Source organism: Lissotriton vulgaris, chromosome 1_2, assembly GCF_964263255.1.
Source record: "Lissotriton vulgaris chromosome 1_2, aLisVul1.2, whole genome shotgun sequence".
NCBI lineage: Eukaryota > Metazoa > Chordata > Amphibia > Caudata > Salamandridae > Lissotriton > Lissotriton vulgaris.
Window position 1 is genome coordinate 320,808,881 of NC_141686.1, and position 19,553 is coordinate 320,828,433.

Sequence of the window (19,553 nt, forward strand, 5' to 3'; positions counted from 1 at the left end):
ATGTTAACACGATATAAACCTTTACAAATAAATAACAAACAAATATATGTGTTTGTGTTGCATGTGTGACCCAGCAGATAAGTATAGAAATGGATTTGAGTTATCATGCACATATTTTATAAATGACCAAGCAGGCAGGTACAAAGGACTTTGTGTGATCCATGTATGCAGTGTATGTATTTTCTATGTTGCATGTGTGACCCAACAGGCACGCATAAACATGGATCTGAGTGATCATCCATATAGTTTATGTATGACCCAGCATGGACTTAGCTGCGGCTTTGTGTCATACATGTATGAGCTGCATGTATGGCACTGTATGCATATAGATGAGCAGTTTTAGGGGCTCCTCAAGTCCTGTAAGAACGAGCATCTCTTGCACACATGCATTCAAACTGACGCAGCATTCACTGGTGAAGAGGAGGCAACGGTCCCAAGGCTGCGTGCTTTAGTCTACAAGCACAACTCACAATAACACCCAGATTTATTGTGCGACCCTCTGTTTCTTACTGCAGACCTCAACATGAACCCCTTCTTTTTGAATCAGTCTGAAGAGCTCTACAAAGTGAAACCGCAGCCGCTCACCGAAAGACCCAGCGCCAACCTGAAGATGGTCAACAACTGGGTGGCAAAACACACCAACAACAGAATCAAGAAACTCCTGGACGAGATACCGCCGAACGTGAAGCTCCTCCTTCTCAACGCCATCTTCTTCCAGGGTAAGACCATGTGATTCTTATACATCCCTTGACTCCGCGCCCCCACTCTGTACACTTGCATGACTCCAAACTTGAGATGGTGGCCCACAAGTCAGTAGTCAAATCAAGAAGGTCTCCCCAATAATGGTTACCTCAAAAAGGGTGATCGTGAAGTCAAAAGATCATTGGAAGTCTTTGTTTCAATTTTAGCAGTAGCAGGCTACGTTAAATAAGGATAACTCCTGCAACAATGCATTCTAGGAAAACTATTTACACTCCATACTCATCCCAAACTCTTGCTTCATAACTGATGTATGTTGATAGATATGTGAGCACAGCTCAGCGGGAGCATCTCATTGAGACATAGGAAAATGATGGTTGATGAAACCTCAAGGCCTATGGAGGGTTGAAGGTCCCTGCCACTGTGTCCATGTGACCGCCCGCTCCCCATGTAATCCTTCTGACAGACGCAGAATGATTTCTTGTACATTAGACACTTGTACCCAGACAGGGCTGTGGTTGTAGCATGTTGCTCACTGCAGAGTCTACAGCTAGACTCCTTTGAGGGATTTGGTTCCATCTAAAGTGGTGCTGCTCTGGGCTTGAGTAACTACCTCTCCCATGATCAGTCTATGACACTACTAATGGTTAGTGCTGGTTAGTTGTAGAACTGGGGTACGGGCCCTTTTACCAGAACCCCACCAGCGGAGACTGCTCTCCCTGGTAAATCAAAGTTGTTTGGTTTCAGGGGACTGCGGAACAAAGGAGCCACTGGGCCACAACCGCGGTGGTTGGAGTCGCTTGCCTCTGGTATGAATACTTTCCACACTTGGCCCTCAGGCTACTGACAGCGAGTAGTTAGAAGCTTCTCAGGGGAGGAATTGTGGGGGAAGAGACTCAGAGCTTGAACAGTTATGCAACAGAGACATTAAACTATGTCCAGCCCAGAGCTTTTCATGATAGGAAAAGAGAAGTATTTTCTTAAAGACTACATAAGTTAAGGTCCATCAAGTACAGGGTTCTACTAAGGGTGGGATGGGGTTACAATCACACAGGATATGATAGGTGAGATTATGGCATATTTACTAGGGCACGTGTGAGCAGCCTTTCTGCCTCAGTAACCCATAGGTCACTTCAGTCATGTTCCAATACTAGAAAGGTCTTTCAGGCCTTCAGTGTGTTAAGAAGGGAAACAGTAGAGGCACAATCAGTGTTCGAGTTCAATTGGTTGCTTTACCTGAACGATCAGAATTCTTGAGACTGAAGCCCACAGACAAGAGCAGCACCAGTGATCCTGTAAATCAAAATGTATGCATATATAGTGTAGCGGTGCGACTGCGGAGCACCGCGGTACCACAAGCTTGCAACGCGTGATCTGAGTGGCCGGCTGCAACATGTGGCTGCCATTTTAGGACTTGTGGGCTCCGTTGGGGGGCTGCCAGCCTGCGAGGGGATGGCTGCACTGCGTATTACTTTACATAAAACATTACCTGTTCTATGACATCATTGATAACACTAATGCGACATCTGAAATGACATCATTGATGACAACACTGATGTAATCACCCAAGCTTCTTTTGCAGACATTGCTCTATAAACTAGTGCGGCCTTAGAGGCCTGAAGGAACAAAAAAGGTCAGAATAATATGAAGCATCATTAATGCATCACAGAAACAACTCCCTTAGGTGCAGCAAGCATGGGTGATGTGCAACATTGACCCTATAACATTCACTTCACATTAACAATCATCCACAGATAGATGGGAAACCCTCATTACATATGGTGTCAATATGTATACAACTGTTCAGAGAAAGCCAAGTTCCTCACAAAACTCAACATCTGTTCTAAAATGAAAGCCCTACAATGGACAGCTTTTATCTGCATCAAACGCCTCGCAGTCTCCGAACCTACGTTGAGAAAAGAAGATGATATGAGTCAAGACGTGGGTCCTGTAAACAGTGTTTACTCTACGGAGAAAGTTTACTCTGTAACACACTGTTTGCAGACAGTGAAACTCCAATGCGAAATACACCGCAGAGCAGTAAAAAGTATCTACGAAGAACAGGGTACACTCAATGCGACACTTGTCAAAGAAGGCACTGTTCGCTTAAAATAACCAAGGTCTGAAGGTTTCATACATCATACTATATGCAGACTTCATACTATGGTGAAAACTTTACAGATAAGGTATTTTTCTGACGCTAACAAGCACTTGTACATAAGTTAGTACCTGGTGCACACGGTCTTCTATGTTAAATAGAAACTGTCATGCGGAGATGAGTCTATCTAATAACTCAAGGCTGCTTAAAATACTTGCCCTGTTGGAAACTTTTACTGCATAGACACAAGTCGTCAACTGTCAGCTGCACAGAGTTACTTCTCAATGCAAAGATTATTAACCTGTTCAATACGTCTATACACCTATGATGCATTAGAACCTTTGCTTTGACACCCTAGGAATTGTATTTTAACATTGTTTACTCGTATTTGATTGAAAAGCTCTTTTTTAAAACTTGCATTCCCCTAGCGTGTTGTTCAGCGCTTGATTAAAAAGCGCTACAGAATAGAGACTCCTCAGCGCTCCTAAGCGCTCTGTGCCCCTTCCTTACCAGGACCGCCCTCGGCTGAATATCGACGCCGAGGGCTGGGATTCGAACTTGGCGGCCAGCAAATAATGTTTCTCTTACCCGCGTTCTACTACTGTAACAAACCTATCCAGAACACCCCCTTTGCAGCAATAGCGCGGAGATACCCCTTCGGGGGGCTATTCAGGCGCTTTACAAGAATATAAAATAAATAAAATAAAATAAAAATATTGGGTGTGGGCCAGGCGAATCGCGCGCTCTAACAGCGCTATAAAAACGAACGGTCATGACTCCGCGCAGCGGACGCGTACAGCGGACGCGCCGGACCTGCGCCGGAGTCGTGCCAGAGTCATGCCCGTTTGCGCCCGTTCACGCACAGTCGGGCCTAGGGCCTAAGACCCATGGTATACTTACTCCATGCCCTTTAACATACTCCCACTCGACGCTACTCTCGCTCAATAGGATACTCCCATCACCATGCAGCCATTCGATGGACCTTGGGCTCGGTTCCCTCTTCTGTAACAACTGCCCTTTTAGGGCTACCGAGGCCACCACTAAAACCACACCAGTACCTAAAAATAAGATAGTAGACACTGTTCTAAAGATGGCACTAGTCAATTGCCGCTCTTTACCAAAGCACTCCGCGGAAATAGCACTATTGATCGAAGACTTGAACGTGGACATTCTGTTTTTAACAGAAACGTGGCTCGGCCCGTCCTCCGGCCCCGACATTGCCCAGGCCCTACCCGCTGGATATTTGATCCAACACAGAGATCGAGAACTTAAAGTTGGCGGAGGGATCGCCATTTTATATAGGGAACACTTAACCTGTCGCCTAATCAACAGGACTATCCCAGATTGCGAGAGCACACTATTCTCTATCTCCTACTCTCCAGAACTTTCAATTTCCGGTCTCTTAATCTATCGTCCCCCTGGCCAGGTTGGCCAATTCATAGAAGGGCGACTCGAAACAATTCTGGAATCAGCCACTATGGTATCTAATTTCATAGTGTTAGGAGACTTGAACCTCCATTTTAACAACCCTTTGGACACTATTGCCACGGAATTAACTAAAGACTTAGCTGCATGTCAACTCAACTTGATTGTTCAACACCCTACTCATTCTAAAGGAAATCTTTTAGATCCAATATTCACCAATGTTGGTAATTTGTCTACATCTACACCTTATTCTATCCCCTGGTCAGACCACATGGTAATACCCTTCTCATGGAAAATTAACAGACCATGTACCAATCAACCCCCCTATAAAACTTTAGGTAGGCGCTGGACAAAGTTAGAACCCAGCGACTGGATAGATTCCCTGAAGCAGAACGAACCTATGACCAACCAAAATATCGATAAGGCCAACACTGATTTCAACCAATGGATAGAACAATCACTAGTTAATGTGCTTCCTAAAACACGTATTTCTAAGAAAAAAGGTCCGAATAAACAGCCCTGGTTCAATTCAGAGCTAAGATCCCTTAAACAGGAGTGCAAACGAGAAGAAAGACAATGGCGTAAACATTTTGACGAGGAGAAAAAAACTAAATACAAACTTACAATCAAGAAATACAAAATGGCACTTAATGTAGCCAAATCCACTTTTTATGCGGAAAAAATCGAAAAATCCACTAATGCCCCCAGAGAAATGTTCAGAATAGTAAAAACGCTGATTAAGGCCCCTGATCCCCCCACATATGAACTTTCATCTGAAGAATCTGGCGCTCGTTGCAACGAACTAGCAAATTTCTTTGCCACGAAAATTGAAAAAATTCTACTTTCTCTTCGTCCACTCCCAGCAGTAGAGTCCAACCCTCCTCTGAGGGATGACATCAATTCTACCATATTCCACCTCGCATCTTTTCATCCACTCAGTGACGACCTTTTCCCCTCCCTCTTTAATTCCATAAAGAGTGGTTCCCCTTTTGATCCCGCCCCTATGTCTATCCTGAAATTAGTCCTCCCCCATGTTAGCAGAAACATAATTGATCTTGTTAACACCTCCCTGGAGTCCGGGATAGTACCTCAAGACTGAAAACTAGCCATGGTAAAGGCTCTGTTAAAAAAACCAAATCTCAACCCTGATGACTTTTCCAATTACCGCCCCATTTCCCTCCTCCCCGGTATCAGCAAGCTTGCTGAAAAATGGGTAAATAAACAACTGGCATCCTATTTGGAGTCCCATAACCTGTTACATCCAACACAAACAGGTTTCCGAAAGGGACAGGGAACTGAAACAGCTTTGTTGAGGGTGGTCGAGGTATCCAGGAGGATTCTAGACGCAGGTGGCAGCGCGGCCATTATCCTCCTGGACCTCAGTGCCGCCTTTGACACGGTTAATCACCGTGTCCTCCTTGCCCGTCTAGAGAGAATTGGAGTCACAGGTAAAGCTCTCGAGTGGCTTGAATCTTTTCTTAGTAACAGATTCTTTAAGGTCTTTTCAGATACCAACTGCTCCCTTCCAATACCATTATAGTGTGGGGTACCACAGGGCTCCTCCCTTAGCCCCACACTGTTTAATGTGTATATGGCTCCCTTGGCAGAGGTGGTGCCCCCCTTCGGAATCCAACTGGTAAGCTACGCTGATGACACCCAGCTAGTAGTCTCCCTCACCCAGGCGGACTCCCCCCAGAACAATCTTTGCAGCTGCCTGGGTGAAGTCGCAGAGTGGATGAACGCTTCCCATCTAAAATTGAACGGAGGAAAAACCGAGCTGATGTTGCTCGGAAGAAAGGCCACCTTTAACACCCCCTCTATGTGGCCCCCTTGCATGGGACCTGGACCTACCCCTAAAACGGAGATAAAAAGCCTCGGGTTTTGGCTCGATACGGAGCTTTCCTTCAAAACCCAGGCAAAAAAGACAGTGGCTACCTGCTTCGGTCTAATAAAAACCATCCGTAAAATCCTCCCCCAGCTACCCGAAACCGCTAAGAAAACCATAGTCCAGTCCCTCATTTTGTCAAGGCTGGACTGTGGGAATGCACTCTATTTAGGAGCCCCCACCTCAGTTACCCGTCAACTTCAGATAGCTCAAAATTCCGCAGCAAGGCTACTCACTGGTACCAGCCATCGTACCTCTGCAGCTCCCTCACTAAGGACCCTACACTGGCTCCCAATAAAAGAGCGGATCCATTTTAAAACTCTTTGTCTGGTCCACAAAACTCTCTACGGGAATGGCCCCCCCATCCTGAATGATATGATCAGACCATACATTCCATCCAGGCACCTTCGCTCTAACCAGCAAAATCTCCTCATAACACCCAGGACCAACAGAGCCCGATCTGGGGACCGTCTCTTCTCGCGAAATGCAGCAAAGCTGTGGAATGCCCTTCCGCTTCTACTTCGCTTAGAACCTAGCCTGCTGGCATTCCGAAAACAACTAAAAACAGCATTGTTTCCCAGGTTATAGATTAGCTAGCCCCACTTCTCAAACTCTGCATCATCCTTCTATTTGACATCAAGCGCTGGGATGCTTCCGAGTAGCCATGAGCTATACGAGAGCTATACGAGTAGCCATGAGCTATATGACAGCTGAGACGCCCTCCCACTAACTAGAAGTAGCGCTCCTAACCCTATACTCACCGTGACTCGCTCCTCTCTCACGAGCCGAGTGGTCGCTCCCAGTGTCCCTGCTGAGACCTGGTATTGTAGCGCTGCATTACCTCAAAAGCTGCATTTCACCTGCCTGCCTGTGCCTAGCTATCGCTAAAAGTCTTTCACGCTGTATTTTATAAGATTGTGCTGTGTTTAACTTGATTTGCGCATTAGCCTCCAGCGCTCCGCTCATTGCCTAGAAAGTTGCTTTTTATCTTGCCTGCTTGTGCCCAGTTACCATTAGACTCATTTACGCTGTGTTGTGATCATTTCTGCTGCTTCATCGTAATTTGCGCATTGTCCTCCAGCGCTCCGCTCTGTTCCCCCCCCCTCCGCCTCCATTTTGTTTGTTGTGGTCGTCGTCCTCGTGTGCCCGCCCCGCCTCCCAGCTGAGACGCCCTCGCCCCTCCCCTCCACCATCCATATATGACAGGAATTCCCGCGCGCAGCGTTTACGCGCAGCGACCGCGCCCCAGCCGCGCCGAAGGTGCGCCAAAGGTAAGCCCGTCTACGCCTGTCCGCGCCTGGACCGCGCCCAGCGCCAGACCCCCTGGCCCCCGTCCCTCCCAGCCCCCCCGGCTAACCTATGAAGCCGCAACCCTCCTAGCCCTTAACCCCGGTCGCGCTCCCAACTGCGTCCAAGCCGCCCCTGGACAAACCCATGGACCTTTCTCCTGCTTCTCCTGCAAATTCAGCGGCACCGACAACATCTCCGCTACGACCACACCACAGATTCCCGACCCCAACCACCTACAATGCATCCTTCTCAACACCCGATCAGTCCACAGGCACGCCATTGACCTATGGAATCTACTAGACACCATTTCTCCAGACATCGCCTTCCTTACGGAAACATGGATGAATGCTTCCTCCGCACCAGACATCACCATTGCCATCCCCGAAGACTATAAGATCACTCGCAAAGACCGTTCCAGCCACACAGGAGGAGGAATCGCTATCGTCCATAAGAAATCAATCCGCATATCAACCAGCTCGGACGCCAACCTCGCCAACTCCGAACACCTTCACTTCCAGATCCACATCGACCCCAAAACCACACTCAGAGGCACCCTCCTCTACAGACCACCAGGACCCCGCGCAAAATTCAGTGAAGACATCACGGACTTCATCACCCCTCACGCGCTCCCCTCCAAAGACTACATCCTTCTGGGAGACCTCAACTTTCACCTCGAAAAGATCAACGACCGCAACACCGCCACCCTCGTGGACAACCTCGCCAACCTCGGACTTAAACAACTAGTCACTTCCCCCACCCACATTGCAGGTCACACACTCGACCCCATCTTCACATCCAGCATCCATGTCTCCTTCAGCCACACTACGGACCTCCTCTGGACTGACCACAGCTGCGTTCACTTCACCTACAACAAACCAAAACCCAGCATCCACCTCCAACCAACTCTGCAAAGAAACTGGAACAAAATCACCACGGACCAAATCTCCGCATCGCTCCTTCAAAACACCCCAGCCCTCTCTTCCAACGCTAACGAAGCCGCCGCCAACCTCACCCTATGGTTATCCAACACCGCTGACACCTTAGCACCACTGAAAAAACGTCAAAACAAACCTGGCAGCAAGAAGGCCTCATGGTTCAACGATGATCTCAAGAAGTCCAAGAAACTCTGCCGCTCCCTTGAAAAGGCCTGGAAAAAAGACCCAACCACCAGCACCAAGGACGCCTTCAAAAACGCCACCCGCACTCACCACCAACTAATCCAAAAAGCCAAGAAAACAGCATTCAAGGATCGACTTGACAACAACGCTCACAACAGCAAGGAACTTTTCAACATCGTCAAGGATTTTTCCAATCCCTCGGCCAACTCCAACGACATCACCCCCTCTCAAACCCTCTGCGACTCCCTAGCCTCATTTTTCCACAACAAGATTGCAGACATCCACAACAGCTTTGACAACCAACCCGGAAACCAACCCACCCTACCATTTGCTGATCATCTTCCCCCCGTGAACACCCTTAACCTCTGGAACCCAATCTCCACTGAGGACACCATCCGCCTGATGAATTCCATCCACTCAGGATCCCCCACAGACCCATGTCCTCACCACATCTTCAACATAGCAGACTCCGTCATAGCACCGCACCTCCGAGACGTCATCAACTGCTCCTTCAACTCCGCCACCTTCCCGGAAAGCTGGAAACACGCTGAACTCACCGCCCTTCTGAAAAAACCCACAGCGGACCCCACCGAACTCAAAAATTACCGCCCCATCTCGCTCCTTCCATTCCCGGCCAAAGTCATCGAGAAAGCTGTCAACAACCAGCTCGCCGCCTTCCTCGAAGCCAACAAATCCCTCGACCCCTCACAATCTGGCTTCCGAGCAAAACACAGCACTGAGACCGCCCTCATCGCAGCAACAGACGACATTCGAACTCTACTGGACAATGGAGACACAGTCGCCCTCATCCTCCTCGACCTCTCTGCAGCATTCGACACAGTCTGCCACAACACCCTTTTACAACGCCTCAATAACATCGGAATCCAAGGAAAAGCACTTAAATGGATCACCTCGTTCCTCACCGGAAGAACCCAGAGAGTCCGCCTTCCACCATTCAAGTCCGAGGCCTCTGAAGTCATCTGCGGCGTACCACAAGGATCCTCACTCAGTCCCACCCTCTTCAACGTATACATGAGCCCCCTCGCGGCCATCGCACGCCAACACAACCTCAACATCATCTCCTACGCGGATGACACTCAACTGATCCTTTCCCTCACCAATGACCCCAGCACCGCCAAAACCAACCTACACGAAGGAATGAAAGAAGTTGCCGAATGGATGAAACAAAGCCGTCTGAAACTGAACTCAGACAAAACAGAAGTCCTCATCTTAGGTACATCCCCCTCTGCATGGGACGACTCCTGGTGGCCAGAAGCCCTCGGAAAAGCACCCATCCCGACAGACCACGCACGGAACCTAGGCGTCATCCTGGATTCCTCACTCTCAATGAACAGACAAGTCAGCGCCGTATCCTCTTCCTGCTTCAACATTCTTCGCATGCTCAGAAAAACATTTCGCTGGATCCCCTCCGAAACAAGGAAAATAGTCACCCACGCTCTGGTCACGAGCCGACTGGACTACGGAAACACCCTCTACGCAGGTACTACCGCAAAACTCCAGAAGAAACTCCAACGAATCCAAAACACCTCAGCCAGACTCATATTAGACATCCCACGCAACGATCACATCTCTGGTCACCTTAAAGACCTCCACTGGCTACCCGTCAATAAGAGGATCACTTTCCGACTGCTTACCCACGCACACAAATCACTCTACGACATCGGTCCAGAATGCCTCAACTCACGACTGTCCTTCTACACCCCCTCCCGCCAACTACGTTCTTCCAGCCAAGACCTCGCCACTGTACCTCGCATCAACAAGACCACCATGGGAGGCAGATCCTTTTCATACCTGGCTGCTAAAACATGGAACTCTCTCCCCGCTTACCTTCGCCTTACCCAGAACCACCTAGCATTCAGAAAGCAACTTAAAACGTGGATATTTGACAAATAATTCCCCTCCCCTTCCTAAGCGCCTTGAAACCCTCCGGGTATGTAGTGCGCTATATAAATCCTTTGACTTGACTTGACTTTCAATTCAATTCAATTCAATGCGTTTTGTAATCACTTACATTCATTAGCTGGACACTGGCTCTACAAAATTAGGTAGAAAAGTAATATAGTAGTTACCCAGCATTATGTAAATTATAAAATAAACTAGCATACTCATTGGATGATGTCATCAGTGGTGCCATCAGTGATGTCATCATTGAAGTCATTTGAGATGTCAGCAGTGATGTCATAAATGATGTGATAGAACATGTCATGAGTCCTGCCAATGCGGGGGAAGGTGGCTAGGGTGAGGCCGGGAGAGCGGGGGTTTCGCTTGGGGGCGTGGAAGGAGATTAGTTTGTTGAGGTTTTTGGGGTCCGGTGTTATGGAGGGATTTGTAGGAGTGTGTGAGCAGTTTGAAGGTTATTCTTTTTTCAACGGGGAGCCAGTGGAGGTCGCGGAGGTGTTGGGTGATGTAGTCATGTCGTGGGATGTCGAGGATGAGTCTGGCTGCTGCATTCTAGACGGTCTGGAGTTTGCAGAGGAGTTTTTTGTTGATTCCGGAGTCGAGAGCATTTTCGGAGTCAAGTCTGCTGGTGATAAGTGCATGGGTGACGCTCTTCCTGGAGTTGGGGGGATCCATTCGAAGGTCTTGCAAAGTATGCATAGGGTGCTGAAGCAAGTGGAGGCACAGCGTTGATCTGGTGGTTCATGGTGAGTGAGGATTCGAGTTTGATGCCAAGGTTGCATGCGTGGTCCATTGGGGTGGGTAGGTTTCTGATGGCGAGGGCCACCAGGTGTTGTCCCATGTGGAGGGGGTGGAGCCGAGGATGAGCACTTCTGTTTTCTCTGAGTTGAGCTTCAGGCAGCTGTTGCTCATCCAGGTTGCGATGTCTTTCATCCCTTCTTGGAGATTGCTCCAGGTGATGTCAGGCTCCTTGGTGAGGGAAAGGATCAGCTGGGTGTTGTCGGCATATAAGACTATGTTGAGTCTGTGTTTTCTGACAATGGTTGCGAGGGGGCCACATAGACGTTGCAGAGGGTGGGGCTGAGGGAGGATCCTTGGGGTAGTCTGTATTTGATTTCTGTTGGTTCGGAAAAGAAGGGCAGGAGTCTTATTCTTTGTGTTCTGTCTGAAAGGAAAGATCAGATATAGTCTAAGGCTATTCCTAAGATGCCTGCATCATGCAGCCTGGAGGCTAGTGTGCTCTGGGAGATGGTGTTGAATGCTGCTGAAAGGTCCAGGAGCATGAGGGCTGCCATGTGGCCTTGGTAGAGGAGGGTGCAGATGTCATTGGTGGCTGCTATGAGGGCGGTCTCTTTGCTGTGGTTGCTGCGGAATACGGATTGAGAGATGTCTAGGATGTTGTTGGTTTCTATGAAGTGTGCTAGCTAGGTGCTGATGGCTTTCTCGATGACTTTGGCAGCGAAAGGGAGCAGTGAGATGAGCCTGAAGTTCTCGAGATCTGTTGGGTCTGCGGAGGGCCTCTTTAAGAGAGGGTTGACTTTGGCGGGTTTCCAGTCGGCGGGGAATGTGGCGGTCTCGAGGGAGCAGTTGATAGTTGGGTGTAGTTCGGGTGCGATGGCAGCGGCGGCCCTGTGGAAGACGTGCGGTGGGCAGGGGTCAGTCGATGCTCCGGACGGGATGCTTTTCATTGTCTTTACGGTACCTTCTGTGGTGAGAGGGGTCCAGGTGAGAATGGGTCTGTAGGATGGTGTCACTGGGGGTGGGTGCTGAGGCGGTGCTTTGGTCTTGGTCATCGAAGTTGTCACACAGCGTCTTGATCTTGAGGTGGAAGAAGGAGCTGAGTTTGTTGCAGAAGTCTTGGAAGAGAGGGACGTTGGTTGTTTCGCTGTTGGGTCTGATGGCGAAGAGTTCCTTGGAGTTGTGGGAGTTGGAGAGGATTCTGTCTTGGATGAAGTTTCACTTTGTTGAATTGATGAGTTGGTGGTGTGCCATGGTGGCTGCCTTGTAGGCGGAGCGTGTTTTCGGGGTTTTGCTGTTTCTCTGTTTTCTCAAGTCGTCGGTAAGAGCACTTGGATTTTCGGAGGTCCGTGGTGAACCAGATGGCTTTCATGTTGTGTCATCTCATGGTGTTCTGGAGGTGGGGGTGAGAGTGTTGGCACTGTTGGTGAGCCATTGAATGGAGGTTGCTCGCCACTTTGTTGGCGTCTGTTTTAGCTGGGGGAGGAGTGCAGTTGAGGGCGGATGTGAGGTGTTCTTCTGAGACTTTGTTCCAGCTTCTGCGAGGGAGGGCAGGGCATCCACTTGTGTGCAGTGGGTTTCGAGAAGGAGAAATGGATGCAGTGGGGGTCTGTCCAGGGCAGTTCCGTGGTGTGGATGAAGTGAATGTTGTTTCCTCTGGTAAAGATAGGGTCGAGTGTGTGTTCTGCTGTGTGAGTGAGGTTGGAGACAAATTGCTTCAGTCCTATGTTGGTGAGGTTCTCTAGGAAGGCGGTGGTGTTGGGATTGCTGTGTTTTGTCTAGGGGAAGTTCAGGTCTCCGAGCAGTTTGGAGTCCGAGGATGTGTGGAGCGATTTGGTCTGCTGGTTTATCAATTTGCCTTGGAAAAAATGTGTGCCTTCTCCTATCAAATTACCAACAAGTGCAGTGTGTGTCCTCCTTTTTTTTTTTTTTTGTTGATTTTTCAATTTTGTCTCAGTAGGAAAGAGCAAACAAAAGGCATGCATCAATTTGATGACATTGGTGAAGGGGGTGCGGGTTCCGGGAGGTCTGTAGTTGAGTGTTCTGCAGAGCGTCATTCTAGGGTTGGGATGGATCTGGAAGTGGTAGTGGATGTGTTCCATGAGGAGCGAGGCGTCGTCTGAGTTGGTGGTTGTTAGTCAGTCAGAAGGAGCTTTTGTGGACGATGGCGAGGTCTCCTCCTGGGTGGTTGGGGGTCCTTCCTCAGGATCTTGTATTCGTAAGGGATGGCGGTTGGCCCTGGTTTCTCTGAGGAAGGCGACGTCGGCGAGTGAGTGTTGAGGAGGTCCCAGATTTCTACGGTGTGTCTGTGCAGGGTGCATACATTGAAGAGGATGCAGCTCAGTGGCTTGTGTGCGGTGTCATCCGTTGGGTTGGGGGTTGCTGCCTGGGTGCAGAGGTGGGTGAAGGTGCGGCAGCTGTGTCGGCAGGGGATCGACCCTGGGTGTTGCTCGGTGTTGAGAGCTGGCAGTTGTTGTTGCGTCAAGGGTTGAGTGCTTGGAGAGTGCTGAGGTCATAGCGGCAGTTGGTCAGGGGACCAGGGTCCGAGGCGCTGGTTGCAGTCGGGTCATGCGCGACAGTAAGTAGGGGTCAGGCTGAAGGTGAGCAGCTGGGAGGAGGGAGGCGGGAGCGGGAACACGCTTGGGGGAGGGGCCGTGGGGGCAGCAGTGGTGGGGAAAAGGCAACCAGATAGGGCAAACAAGAAAAGGCAAAACAGAAAAAGACAGAACAAGGCAAAACAAAAAATGACAGAAAAAGGCAAAACAGAAAAAGGCAGAACAGAAAAGGATGACACACACAGAGCGGAATAGCCGAAGAGCAGGCTCTTCCACTAGACCACCAGGGATGAGGCACAGGCAGGAGTCTGCGGGTGGAGGAGGGCCTTGAACACCTACCTGAAGCCCAACTTGGCGCTAAGGGCAGTACCTTAACGGTGGAACTGCGCGAGGGAGAACAGTGACTCTTACCAGATAAATGTATGCTGTGTGCGTGCTTGTGAGTGAGAGTGTGTTTATGTGTGAGGGAGTAAATATGTGTGAATGTATGTGTATGTGTAAGTGTATGTGTGTGAGTGAAAGTGGAGGTCAAAGGACGTGTGATGTCACTCTGCTACCCCTGGTATTTCGGTGAATTTACGTCCATGTCTTAATTATCAACATCTTCACCTATGAGTCTGCCACATGGTGGCGCAGTTTTTCTTCTTTGGTACAGCTGTGTATTAATATAGTACCTGCCACCCAAGCCATTCTTATTTCTTTTGGGTGCCTGGAATAGTTCGAATTGTCACATTATTAGGAGTGTGAGGGTCAGTAGCTTTGTTGGTAGTGTCATTGGCACCAATGGCAGGGGCAATGTGTGGTGCAAGCTGCAGGGGCCCTTCCTGAGGGCCCAGCCACTTACTCTTTTTTTTAACTAATCAAGCAGTGCCCTCTGGTATTCCCACACCACATTCTTAATGCACGTCCTCTATTGGAAAGAACAGGTCTCCAAATACTGCTAAAGCTGTCTTCAGCCCAGATATGAAAAAACATACACATAGCTAGTTTCAACAATGTTTACAGAATGCATTTAATTTTAGAAATATATCTAATCTCGATGCGCCCTCTAATGTTTACTCTGCGTAATACAACACTTGCACAGCCATATGTATATAACAATTTTACCAAAGCGTTTTACATACAACACGTTTTGTATAGTTGACATTCAGATCTACTACTTATCTCAAACTCAAGTGCTTAACTCGCCGAGTTACCGGCAATATGAGTGAAGAAACAGGTATTTGCTAGGAGCCACATGTTTGTATTTTTATGTCACAATATTTTATATTATTTTTCAACCTTGGTGTGAACTAGAATCTTTTGTAACAGGGGGTCGATTTTGCAGTAATAAAAACAGCCCCCACCGGTCCAAAACCGGCACCCACCCTTCCGACCCACCGGGAAAACTCCTGGGGCCTTATTTATGAAGGCCTTGCGCCACTGGTGCGTCACTTTTTCCCATTTTAAAAGTGACGCACCGGCGGCGCAAGGCCTTCATAAATAAGGCCCCTGGTGTCCGCTACGGCCAGTCCAGCCCTGGCTCGGAGACATATTTGTGTTATGATAGATCCAATCGACATTTCTTAGCCTTTTTAGAGAGGTTTATGCTCTGCAAATACCAGGTCTCTTTATTGGAGATGAATATAATTATTGAGAAAAACAGCAGCGCACCAACTCTTCGTGACATTAGGGAGAGGAAAGAGGCAGGCAGGAGTTTCAGGTTAGGGATTCCAGAAGGCCAAACTGAAGAAAGCAAAAATCTGGGGCAAAAAGAATTGCAAGTGGGTAAAGAAAGTGAAAAGGCCTGATTGAGATCTCGGACGACAGGTTACTCCGTCACAATGGTGACAGAGATCCTGTCCACCGAAAAATAAATCCCATAGGATAGAATGAGATTTATAATTCTGCGGACGACATATCTGTTGTGACGGAGTAACCCATCCCCCGAAATCTAAACAGGCCCGAAATATAATGAAACACATGCACTGCGATGCACAGTCGTCTCGTGACTGTCGACCTCATAAATGATTGTAACAAGAACCCTTACAACAGGAAAATATTCAGTTTCATCTTAGATTGTGAATCTCAAATCGTGTCTCTACCATCTTGCGAATGCCTGTTAATAATGGCTGGCCACACCCATTTTAAGAAAGTTATGGCGCACGCGTGATGATAGAAGATGCCAAAGTTCACCATTCTCCGTTCCACGTTGGATTCCAGCCCATGTCACTGGACCATGTTAGCTGCAGCACGAGGAGCTCTGCTATGTTACTTGAAGACATTGAACCGCACACCTGCTTCCTGGCCACCCCAAAGCGCACCAAAAGACTCTTCTCCTGCCGGAGCTGCAGCTTCACCAGTCTCTGGGCCACCAACCCGCCCACTAGGACAGGACGCAACCACCTCAGATGCATACTCCTGAACACCCGCTATGCATGCAAACATGCCGTCGAACTCTGGAACCTGCTTGACACATCCTCCCTGGATGTCGCCTTCCTGACAGAGACCTGGATGAATGACTCCTCGGCACCCGACATTGCCATAGCCATCCCGGATGGCTACAAGATCACCCGCAGAGACCGCACCAACGGAGTAGAAGATGGAATCGCCATCATCCACAAGTCCACCCTCAAGGTCTCGACCAACTCTGACAACACCCTCAGCACCGCCGGACACCTACACTTCCAGATCCACACTGATCCCAACATCACCCTCAGAGGAACTCTGATCTACAGACCTCCCGGACCCTGGCCTCAGTTCAGCGACTCCATCGCCAACTTCGTCAGCACGCACGCCCTGGCCTCCACGGACTACATTCTCCTCGGAGACCTGAACTTCCACCTCGAGAACAACAACGACACCAACTCCACCACCCTGATCGACAACCTCGCCAACCTCAGACTCAGACAGCTCATCACAATGCCCACCCACTCTACCGGCCATACGCTCGACCCCATCTTCTCCCCAAGCTCCCACGTCTCCTTCAGCCACACCACCAAACTCCACTGGACCGACCATCGCTGCATCCACTTCACCTTCTGGAAACCCACCACACACCACCGCACCCTTCATATCCCCCGCCGCAGCTGGAGCAAAATCACCGAAGACCAACTAAACAACACCCTCGCCCGAGGCCCACTGCCGACTCCACCGACGCCACCGCCAGCAACCTCAGGCGTTGGATCGACGACTGCGCCAAAACGCTCGCCCGATCAAGAAACCCTCCAACAGACGCACCAACAAGAATGCCAGCTGGTTCTCCGTGGACCTCCAGACCTCCAAACAAACCTGCCGAAAACTAGAGAAGAAATGGCACCGCGAACAGACAACGGAGGACCACGCAGCCCACAAGAACGCCACGTGCCAACACAGTCATCTCATCAGATCCACCAAAAGGACCTCCTTCAAGGACCACCTCGACAACAACGCGCACAACAGCAAAGAGCATTTCAACATCGTGAAGGAACTCTCCAACCCCAGCTCCAACACCAACGACATCCCACCATCACAAGACCTGTGTAACTCCCTTGCCACCTTCTTCCATCGCAAGATCACAGACATCCACGACAGCTTTGACAACCAGACCAACAGGACAGCCAACGACACCTCAGACCCCACGGCCACCACCGCAGCGGTCGCTGCTCACCAGAACTAACATCAACGACGACGACACCATCAAAATCATGAACACCATTCACTCTGGCTCCCCGTCAGACCAGTGCCCACACCACATCTTCAACAAAGTCAGCGCCACCATCGCAACCCATCTCCGCAAGGCCATCAACATCTCCTTCAAGACCTTGACCTTCCCGGAGAGCTGGAAGCATGTCGAGATCAACGCTTTGCTCAAGAAACCCTATGCAGATCCGAGGGACATCAAGAACTTCCGGCCCATCTCCCTGCTCCCGTTCCCGGCAAAGGTCATCAAGAAAACCGCCAACAAACAGCTGACCCGCTACCTCGAGGAGTACAACATCCTGGTTCCGCAGCAACCACAGCACCAAAACTGCCCTCATTGCCGCTACCAATGACATCAGGGCCCTGCTGGACAATGACGAAACTGCGGCCCTCATCCTCCTGGACCTATCATCCGCCTTTGGCACGGTCTGCCACTGCACCCTACACACACAACTCCACAACGCAGGGATCCGAGACAAGGCTCTGAAATGGACCACTTCCTTCCTCTCCGGCAGAACCCAGAGCATCCGCCTCCCCCTTTCCGTTCCGAAGCCTCTAAGATCATCTGTGGCGTACCCCAAGGATCATCCCTCAGCCCGACATTGTTCAACATGTACATGGCCCCACTCGCCACGTCACCAGACTGCATGACCTCAACATTATCTTTTATGCTGATGACACACAGTTGATCCTTTCCCTCACCAAGGACACACTTACCGCCAAAACCAACCTCCACAAAGGAATAAAAGCCGTCGCCGAATGGATGAAGAACAGCCGTCTGAAGCTGAACTCGGACAAGACGGAGGTCCTCATCCTCTGCTCCACCCCTCAGCCTGGGATGACTCCTGGTTGCCGACTGCCCTGGGAGCAGCACCAACACCCACCGACCATGCACGCAACCTGGGGTTCATCCTCTACTCAACGTTCTCCATGACCAAGCAAGTCAACGCCATCTCATACTCCTGCTTCAACACCCTCCGCCTGCTCTGCAAGATCTACAGGTGGATCCCGACTGACACAAGAAGAACGGTCACCCAGGCCCTCATCAGCAGCAGGCTGGACTACGGAAACGCCCTCTTTGCGGGAGCCCCAGCCAAACTGCTAAAACGACTGCAACGCATACAGAACGCCTCTGCCCGCATGATCCTTGACATCCCTCAACACAGCCACATCACACCCCACCTGAGGGACCTGCACTGGCTGCCCATCAACAAAAGGATCACCTTCAAGCTCCTCACCCACGTACAGAAAGCATTCCACAACACTGGACCAGCATACCTCAACAAACGACTCACCTTCTACACCCCAAACCGCCAGCTCCGCTTCGCGGACCGCGCCCTCGCTACCGTCCCCCGCATCCGCAGAGTGACCTCCTACCTCGCCGCAAAAACCTGGAACACTCTCCCCATCCTACAGCAGACCCAAGACCTACTAACCTTCAGAAGACTTCTCAGGACCTGGCTATTTGAGCAGTAGCAGCACACCACCCCCCTAGCGCCTTGAGACCCTCACGGGTTAGTAGTGTGCTCTACAAATTTCCTGATTGATTGATTCGATTAGATCTTGACATGATTCCTTTACACATGTAAACTGCGAGCATGAAGGGATACGTAGTTGTCTGAGAAGTGCTGGGATGCCTATGGGTAGTGATGCGCTCTACAAGTGCTTCTTAGAATAGAACAGAATAGAGAAGTTATACACCGGGGTAATATTGTGGATATTTAACCAGTCCCCTTACCCTAGAACTTCACACTGAGGAGGCCTCCGCAGTGAGTGTCTAGTGAACAAGCAGAGTGGCTGGGACTCTGCATGTAGCTTGCAATATAACATGAATTCTTCTAAAATATAAGTAGGTAGCAACTTTTGTTCAAAAACCTACACTGTGTCGTGAGACTGCCAACAATGGGTTGAGATCAAGAGACTTAGGGGACCAAACTGTGAATTTACTGGTTTATCCCTCCATCCTAGCCAAGGAGAAGAGCTAGGGGTTGCCTCATCACCAGCAGAATTGTGACTCTCACCTGCGTCCTACTTCTCCCCGGCTACAGCTTGGGTGAAACCTTTGTGTCTCCAGAGCACCAACATGGCGACCAGGGCTCTCAGGGGCAGCCATTTGTTAAGGCCATTGTAAACAGCTACTTTACAGAGTTAGCACCAATGGCCAC

General features: G+C 49.7%; 1 protein-coding gene across 4 annotated transcripts in view; it reads left to right on the top strand.

The window, feature by feature from the left end:
- SERPING1 (serpin family G member 1) overlaps positions 1-19,553 on the top strand; it is a 149,093-nt gene that overhangs the window by 95,187 nt on the left and 34,353 nt on the right. For all 4 annotated transcript variants that reach the window (XM_086953371.1, XM_086953373.1, XM_086953372.1 and 1 more), the window contains exon 5: positions 516-719. In XM_086953371.1, coding sequence (XP_086809497.1) covers positions 516-719 — 204 coding nt within the window. The remainder of the gene's footprint in view (positions 1-515; positions 720-19,553) is intronic.